Below are 10,000 nucleotides of genomic sequence, written 5' to 3'. Positions count from 1 at the left end.
GGGAAGGTATCAGTCTTTAAGTAATCAGCATTTTTTTGAGTTTTGTGTTATTTTTCTTTAAATCAGAACTAACATATGAAGAGAAGCTGAAGGTAAGCAATGAGAGATATGCAGCTGTGAACATCCAACATGCTGCTGAACATATGAAGGAGAAGGAGAGAGAACGTTCACTCAAGCAAAAGAAAGAGCATGAGGAAGCAATGGCCAGACTTAAGCAAGAAAAGGTGAACCGTCAGGCTCAGCGCCAGCAGGAGCTGGAGGATGCCAAAAAGAATGTCTGGAGGCCTAAGGTTGTTGAAGAGGTAAAGGAAGTAAAGAAAACTCCAAAGGAACACTGCGTTGCTGAATTATATAGCAACTGGAAATCAGCAGTTTCATTTGAGGATAATTATCCAGAACTTGAGCCTAATGAATTTGCTCCAAACCAGATCCCTGGTGTCAAATGCTTTGTGAAAGTTTCAGAGACTTCCATCAAGGGAGAGGAAGTTGTCAGGGAGGTAGCACCTCAATTCTTTGAAGATGAGCAAATTATTCATGAATTGGCTAAGGTTCATACACTACTGAAGAACAGTGTTAGAGTCAATGAGATCTGGTCAATGTTCCGTGCTGGCGAGTTCAAAGCCCTTCAGCAACCAAACATTCAGAGCGCTCTTGTCAAGGTTTGCGAGTACATTGGTCACCAAAGAAATGTGTCCATTGTGCTGGCTGAAGAAATCCAGGAACAGGCCAAGAAGCATCCTGTTGGTCTCAAGGCTTTCTTGCGTATGCTTAAATATGCTAAGAACGTCAAGCCTGATACACTCTTCAAGGATGTCATCCCTCGAGAGATGGGCAAGTGGTCATCAACCACTCAGGAGTTGACCGAAGTATCACAGATGTTGAACAAGGGCATCCAGACCGAGGAAATCATTGCATCATGTGTGGCTGGTAAACTACCAACTTTGAAGAAGCCTGAGACACAACAACCTCTTGTCAACATTGTGGAGAAGCATGGCCATTCTGTCATGGTTGCTCAGGTGCTGGTTGAAGAGGCTTATCGTGATGCTAAGGATGGTACGTTATATCAAACTTTGTTGTTAAGGCTTATGGTAAGGACCGTCTGTTTGAGTCATAGAAAACTGCAGTCATCAGTTAGCTATGTGTTTCATGTTTACTATAGTAAACAGAATTATAGATTCTGATCTCTCAAATATTAAGACCAGTTGAGAGACTCAAAGAACATATAAGATAACAGTGCATTCTACATACATTTTCAATATAAGAAGACTAACTTTTATACCATTTTGATGCCAGGATTTACAGTACATGAGTATTTAAATGAATAGGGAAGATGTTATAGCATATAGCAAAGCAAAATGTAAAATTTTCAGACAATATAGATTAGATTTTCACCAGTTACATACATGCCTGCAAACAAGGCAAACATCAACATAAACTGTAGAAGGAATGGTTTTGCATATTAGAGTTATTAGTAGTGTAGTTAGCTTCAAGTTTCAAGAGTAAGGCGGACTGTGCAGGATATCAAGGAAGTAAAGACTGACCTTGGCTACCCACCTGATCCAAACAGAGAGGGTGCTGGCAGAACAGGCCTGGGAAGTCATTCATGAGCAGGAGATGACGATGGCTGAGGTATCTGAAGTCAGGACAGGTAAGGCCAGCTTAGTGTTTTTCTTTCTTCCTTCTCTACATTTGATTTTAAACATTCCTTTTCATTTTCTTTTAAGCTGTTATTTTTCAAATCCCTTTTATAAACTCTGGGATATATTTTGAAATATTTAATATTCCAAAAGTCTGTAGACTGACAGAGGCTGTACAGGAGAGCATCTCAGCAGTTGTGGTAATTAACATTAATATTAAGCCCTTTTTTTATTTGTAACCATATAAAGTCCTTTTGAGATTAATTCTTACACAGTGATACAGAGAACAGTTTTATCAAAACACATTATTATAGTTTTTTTTATACATATGCACAATTATTTACTATATTGAGATATTAAAGAATGAACCAGAAAGAACTTTTTACAGAACTTCATTCAATGTAGTATTACAGGATATTATTTCTCTTTTACTGACCATACAGTGTGTATTTAAAATGCAGTTACTAATTATTAATTCCTACTCAGTTTATTATACTATACAAACATATTTTTATGAAGATTATGCCTTCTTTCTTGTTAACATTTTTTACAGCACACATTACAGTGACCTTTCATTATTTTTAGTTTATTTTTTAAACACATTATATTAGCAGTGTATACATAATCATGATAAACATAAACAGTCCTACAATCTTACACTTACACATACAGAATATGTACTCTCGATACTTTTAAAACATGCAAACAATTAGTCCAACACAATGATATCAAGCACACAAGCATGCAACTCAAGGAGTTTGCTGGCAATCCACCCAACATTATGAAAATATAATGTTTCCCCTTAAATATCTAGCAAAGATTGTAAGCAGTTTATCATATTAAATTATATGAAATCATATTTAATATACTCATACACTATGAACCTCACTAATTTGAAATATCAGTGGAGACAATTAATTTTCTTCTGTTAATAACTGAACCCAGGATTTGCATAAGTAATAAGTTTGGGTTCTCAAGATCTACCATCCTACAGGATTTCATGTCTAGCATTGACACATAGATCTCACAGAATTATTTTATCAAACTTTATGTATTGGTATAAAGAAGTTATTGTCAACATCATCTGAAGTGATGGTAAGATACAGCTTTTATGATTTAAAAAATATATTGCTTGAAATATTTCATCCAATACCAATGAATAGTTTGGAATTTACTTTTTCATTTTTTAGACTGTGGACCAAAACCTAAAAAAAATAGAATAAGATTTGTCTTGTTTTAATATGATATAACTAACTATTCATCATTACCAGTGAAGATGGTTAGATTCATAATTCTTCATGAATGTAGGTTATGCTGCATATTTTTTTCCAATGTCAGGTGTAGATCTTTCCTCCCTGTTATTTCATACAAGTGAGTTTTTTTTTGTTATTTTTTGAGGAGGGGGGGATTAAATTCAGTATCTGATTCCCTAATTGCTTACAGATAAACATTAATCTGTGAATGCATTTATGTTTGAAACAAATCCCTAATGATAAAAAACCAATTCCCCCAAAACACCAAGTTGAGTAAAAATAAAAAAATATTGAGCCAGCTCTGTCAGAATTGTAGTTTCTGTAACTTTTGACAACAGCACACAATCCATATTAGCATTGTTTGATCAGTAGTCTAAATTATGATACCAACACACACCCTTAACAAATAAAATAAAATAGGTACTTACCAGAACACACACAAAAAAGACAATACAACAAAAACTCACTCTTATTCAAACAGAACTAATTACATCTCTGTCACCATAAGAAGAAAATCGGACACCTCCTCCCCACACAACAAAAATTAATGCCTAGTTTGGTATAGCACACACATCCAATAGGTAAAACACTAAAATATGTCCCAGCAATAGTTACAATGAAATAATGTTACAATAACAAAACTAAAGCAGAGGCCTACTGTAAGATACCCTGAATCTCACTTGCACAACCAAAACCAATGCCTACTCCAATAGAGAAAAGACATACACCAGCAGAGCAAAAAAACAACAACAACAGAAACCAAAACTTGTAATATTAGATTTTTAAAAATCACCAATTACTAGCTATTTGGTTCATCACAGCAAAAATCAGCCAGTGCAGTACAATTGATTCCAACAACTGCCCCAGCAGAGCAAATACATACATCTGTTTCAAAAGATCCAACAGTAGCTAAAAAAACACCATCTGTCATACAAGTAACACATACACATGTTTCACCACAACAAAATGTAATACCTGCTCCAAAAAGCCAAAAAAAAATCTGCTGCAAATCACTAACTAACACTTACAGCACAACCAAAATCAGTACACCTGAAACAAACACTTGCTCCAACAGATCAAAAGCCAACACCAGCTCCAGAAGAGCAAACACCAACACCTGCACTTATAGGGCATAAACTGACACCTACTCAAGTGGAGCCAGAACTAAAACCTGCTCCAGAACAGAAAACAACACCAACTACAGTAGAGCAAATGTCAATACCCATTCCAAGAGAGCATAAAACACCTGCCCCAGTACAGCTGAAACCAACACCTTCAGTAGAGGGAAAACCTACATTCAGTCCAGTACAGCAAACACCAACACCTGTTTCAGTAGAGCAAAAGCCAACAGCTGCTTCAGCATATCAGAAACCAACACCTGCTCCAGTACAGCAAAAAACACCTCAAGTAGAGCAAAAACCAACACCTGGTCCAACACAACTGAAGCCAACACTTATTTCAGCACGACAGAAACCAACACCTGCTCAAATAGAGCAAACACCAACACCTGTTCCATTAGAGCAAAACCTAACACCTGCTCCAGTAGAGCCAAAATCAGCACCTGCTCCAGCACGACAGAAACCAACACCTGTTCAAGTAGAGCAAACACCAACATCTGTTACAATAGAGCAAAAACTAGCACCTAAACCAACACAACAGAAATCAACACCTGCTCCAGTAGAGAAAAAAACAAAACCTGCTCAAGATGAGCAAAATACTACACCTACTCCAACACAACAGAAACCAACACCTGCTCCAGTAGAGGAAAATCTGACACCAGCTCTAGCACAGTTAAAACCGACACCTATTACATCACAACAGAAACTAACACCTGCTCCAGTGGAGCAAAAAACATCAGCTCCAACACAATTAAAACTGACACCTATTCCAGCACATCAGAAACCAACAACTGCAGTAGAGGAAAAAACAACATTGGTTCCAGTAGAGCAAAAGCCAACACCTACTCCAGCACAACAGAAACCAACACCTGCTCAAGTAGAACAAAAACCAACACCCACTCCAGCACAACAGAAACCAACACCTGCTCAAGTAGAGCTTAAACCAACACAAGCTCCAGCACAATTTAAACCGACACCTATTCCAGCACAACAGAAACCAACACCTGCAATAGAGGAAAAAACATTTGTTCCAGTAGAGCAAAAGCCAACACCTACTCCAGCTCAACAGAAACCAACACCTGCTCAAGTAGAGCTTAAACCAACACCTGCTCCAGTGGAGCAAAAACCAACACCTATTCCAGCACAACAGAAACCAACACCTGCATTAGATGAAAAAACATTTGTTCTAGTAGAACAAAAACCAACACCCACTCCAGTACAACAGAAACCAACAACTGTTCCACTAGAGCAAAAACCAACACCTGTTCCTGTAGAGCAAAAACAAACACCTGCTCCAGCACAACTGAAACCCACACTTATTCCAGCACATCAGAAACCAACACCTGCAGTAGAGGAAAAACCAACATCTGTTCTAGTAGAGCAAAAGCCAACACCTGCTCCACCACAACAGAAACCAACACCTGCTCAGGTTGAGCTAAAATCAACTCCTGCTCCATCACAGCAGAAACCTACACCTGTTCCAGCACAACAAAAACCAACACCTGCTCAAATAGAGCTTAAACCAACACCTGCTCCAGTAGAGCTAAAACCAACACCTGCTCCAGTAGAGCTAAAACCAACACCTGCTCCAGTAGAGCAAAAAGCAACACCTGCTCAAGCAGAGCTTAAACCAACACCTGCTCCAGCACAAGTGGAGCAAAAACTGAAACCAGCTCCAGCACAATTAAAACCGACATCTATTCCAGCACAACAGAAACCAACACCTGCAGTAGAGGAAAAAACAACATCTGTTCCAGTAGGGCAAAAGCCAACACCTGCTCAGGTTGAGCTAAAACCAACACTTGCTCAAGCACAGCAGAAACCAACACCTGCTCCAGCACAACAGAAACCAACACCTGCTCAAATAGAGCTTAAACCAACACCTGCTCCAGCACAACAAAAACCAACACCTGCTCCAGTAGAGCTAAAACCAACACCTGCTCAAGTAGAGCTTAAACCAACACCTGCTCCAGCACAACAGAAACCAACACCTGCTCCAGTAGAGCAAAAACCAACACCTGCTCCAGTAGAGCTAAAACCAACACCTGCTCCAGTAGAGCAAAAACCAACACCTGCTCCAGTAGAGCTAAAACCAACACCTGCTCCAGTAGAGCAAAAACCAACACCTGCTCCAGCACAACAGAAACCAACACCTGCTCCAGTAGAGCAAAAACCAACACCTGCTCAAGTAGAGCTTAAACCAACACTTGCTCCAGCACAACAGAAACCAACACCTGCTCCAGTAGATCAAAAACTAACACCTGCTCCAGCACAGCAGAAACCGACACTTGATACAGTAGATGATAAGCCAACATTTGCTGTAGTACAATTGAAACCAACTCCTCTAGCAGAACAAAAACAAGCACCTACAGTAGAGCAAAAACCAACACCTATTCCAGCACAAGAGAAGCCAACACCTGCTCTGATAGAGCTAAAACCTGAATTAACACCAGTACCTGAGACATTACAAATTACTAGTCCAAAGATAACAGAAGAAAAAGTAATGCCAATTGTTGAGAAACTTAAACCTACACCAACACCCACAGAATCCAAGCCAACACCAAAGCCAGCTGAGGTGAAACCAAAACAAGCTGTTGAGGAAGAACCAACTGAACCTTTGCCTAAACTAAAACCAGTTCAGCCAAAACCAACACCAAAACCAGCAGAAGAAGAAACTGTTGAACTTAAACCAACACTAAAGAAACCAACACCAAAACCAGAAGAAATAAAACCAACACTAAAGAAAGTACAACCTAAACCAACACCAGAACCAACAGCAGAAGAAACAGTTCAGCTTAAACCTACACTAAAGAAAGTAGAGCCCAAACCAACACCAGAAGAAGAAATTGTTGAACTTAAACCAACACTAAAGAAACCAACACCAAAACCAGCAGAAGAAGAAACTGTTCAACTCAAACCAACATTAAAGAAAGTTGAACCTAAACCAACACCACAACCAGAAGAAACTAAACAAACACTAAAGAAATTAGAGCCTAAACCAACACCAAAACCAACAGAAGGAGAAACAGTTGAACTCAAACCAGTACCAAGGAAAGTTGAACCCAAACCAACACCTGAACCAGAACATAAACCAACACTAAAGAAATTAGAGCCTAAACCAACACCAGAAGAAGAAACTGTTGAACTTAAACCAACACCAAAGAAACCAACACCAAAACCAACAGAAGAGGAAACAGTTCAGCTTAAGCCAACACTAAAGAAAGTAGAGCCAAAACCAACACCAGAGGAAGAAACTGTTGAGCTTAAACCAACACTTAAGAAACTTACACCAAAACCAGCTGAAGAAGAAACGGTCCAGCTTAAACCATTTAAGAAAGTAGAGCCTAAGTCAGAGGAAGAAGAAACTGTTCAACTTAAACCAACACCTAAGAAACCAACACCAAAACCAACAGAGGAAGAAACTGTTCAACTTAAACCAATAAAGAAAGTAGAGCCAAAACAACCAGAGGAAGAAACTGTTCAACTTAAACCAACACCTAAGAAACCAACACCAAAACCAACAGAGGAAGAAACTGTTCAACTTAAACCATTAAAGAAAGTAGAGCCAAAACCAACACCAGAAGAAACTGTTCAACTTAAACCAATAAAGAAAGTAGAGCCAAAACCAACACCAGAAGAAACTGTTCAACTTAAACCAACACCTAAGAAACCAACACCAAAACCAACAGAGGAAGAAACTGTTCAACTTAAACCAATGAAGAAAGTAGAGCCTAAACCAACAGAGGAAGAAACTGTTCAACTTAAACCAACACCTAAGAAACCAACACCAAAACCAACAGAGGAAGAAACTGTTCAACTTAAACCATTAAAGAAAGTAGAGCCAAAACCAACACCAGAAGAAACTGTTCAACTTAAACCATTAAAGAAAGTAGAGCCAAAACCAACACCAGAAGAAACTGTTCAACTTAAACCAATAAAGAAAGTAGAGCCTAAACCAACAGAGGAAGAAACTGTTCAACTTAAACCAACACCTAAGAAACCAACACCAAAACCAACAGAGGAAGAAACTGTTCAACTTAAACCATTAAAGAAAGTAGAGCCAAAACCAACACCAGAAGAAACTGTTCAACTTAAACCAACACCTAAGAAACCAACACCAAAACCAGCAGAGGAAGAAACTGTAGATCTTAAACCAATAAAGAAAGTAGAGCCAAAACCAACACCTAAACCAGAAGAACAAAAACCAACACTAAAGAAAGTACAACCTAAACCAACACCTGAACCAAAAGAAGAAGAAACAGTACAGCTTAAACCAACATTAAAGAAAGTAGAGCCCAAACCAACACCTAAACCAGAAGAGGCCAAACCAACACCAAAACCAGAAGAGGCCAAACCAACACCTAAACCAGAAGAGGCCAAACCAACACTTAAACCAGCTGAGCCTAAACCAACACCTAAACCAGAAGAGCCCAAACCAACACTTAAACCAGCTGAGCCTAAACCAACACCAAAACCAGAAGAGGCCAAACCAACACCTAAACCAGAAGAGCCCAAACCAACACCTAAACCAGAAGAGCCCAAACCAACACCTAAACCAGCAGAGCCTAAACCAACACCAAAACCAGAAGAGCCCAAACCAACACCAAAACCAGAACAGGTCATTGAACAACAACAGGATCAGGTTCCATGGAGAAAGACTGTTGTTCAGGAGGAAATTAAAACTGTTCAGCTACAACCTACACCTATTCCAGAGCGTCCTGAAACCGCACCTGCTGCGCCAAAGCCTGTCCAGCAGCAAGCAACACAGCAGGTGACACAGCAAGTCACACAGCAGATGACACAGCAAGTCACACAGCAGGTGACACAGCAGGGAACACAGAAGGTGACAAAGGTAGTGACACAGGAGTTTACTGAGCCAGAAAAGACTACCACTATGATAGTTCAGAAAGTCTCACCCCAGGTTATACAGGAAACCACACAACAAATTACACAGCCAATTCAACAGCAAATTATTAAAAAGACAGTTGTTCAAGAGACCCATATTGAACAGCCAAAAGAGAAAGTAACTATACAGAAGGTCACAACTGTTGCAGAACCACAGCCTGCTTTACAAAAAACTGAAGAGACCATAGTAATGAAGCAACCAAAAATGACCCAGCAGACGGCTAAGGTCTCACAACAAACTCAAGTTATGCAGAAGGTTGCTGTGCAGAAGACACAAGTACTGCAACAAGAGAAGGTCACAGAAGAACAGCCTGTGATAACTCAAGAAGTTCGAGAAGTCAAGAAACCTAAAGTTGTCGCAGAGAAAGCTATGATTGTTGAAGAACCAAAGGTTCTGGAGAAAACTACTGTAATTCAACAGCCTACACTGGTCCAGCAGGAAATTATGACTGCTGAGAAACCAGAAGAAATAAAGGAAGTTACTACAAGAGTGGTGACAACAAAAGCTGAAGTCATTCAAGAACCACAAGTGCTGCAGACAACTGTAGTTCGAAAACCAGTTGTGGTGCAAAAAGAAATGGTAGTTGTCCAAGAACCAGAAACAACAGTAGAGGTTTCCTCAGGACTCAAAGTTACAGAGAAAGCTGAAATAAGTTTAGAACCCAAGATCTTGCAAAAGACAATTGTTACTCAGCAACCAACTCAAGTAGTAAGTTATGAGGAGATGACAAAGCAAGAATCAGTTGCTCCATTTTCAGAGAATGTAAAACTGCAACCATCTCATGAGCAACGCGTCACTGTTCATAAGGAAACCATTCTTGAGAAACCCAAAGAACAGATAGTACCTACTATGCAACATGAAAAGCAGGTTGTGGTTGAACAAAAACAAGTTCAACAAACTGTGCAAAAGGCAGCTGTACAGCAAGAACAACAGATGACTGTGCAAATGCAAAAATCACAACAGGTGACTCAGCAGGTGCAACAAACACAACAGGTGACTCAGCAGGTGCAACAAACACAACAGGTGAAGCAGAAGGTGCAACAAACACAACAGGTGGCGCAGCAGGTGCAACAAACACAACAGGTC

General features: G+C 39.5%; 1 protein-coding gene across 1 annotated transcript in view; it reads left to right on the top strand.

Moving 5' to 3' along the window:
• The window catches only part of LOC125033189 (titin-like), a 249,636-nt gene that overhangs the window by 187,234 nt on the left and 52,402 nt on the right, over window positions 1-10,000 (top strand). Inside the window, 3 exon segments of the mRNA XM_047624561.1 lie at window positions 67-1,053; window positions 1,568-1,648; window positions 5,334-10,000. The exon segment at window positions 5,334-10,000 is cut by the window's right edge and continues 100 nt beyond it. Coding sequence (XP_047480517.1) covers window positions 67-1,053; window positions 1,568-1,648; window positions 5,334-10,000 — 5,735 coding nt within the window.

Source organism: Penaeus chinensis, chromosome 16 (assembly GCF_019202785.1).
Source record: "Penaeus chinensis breed Huanghai No. 1 chromosome 16, ASM1920278v2, whole genome shotgun sequence".
Lineage (NCBI taxonomy): Eukaryota > Metazoa > Arthropoda > Malacostraca > Decapoda > Penaeidae > Penaeus > Penaeus chinensis.
This window is presented reverse-complemented; position numbering and strand designations above follow the sequence as displayed.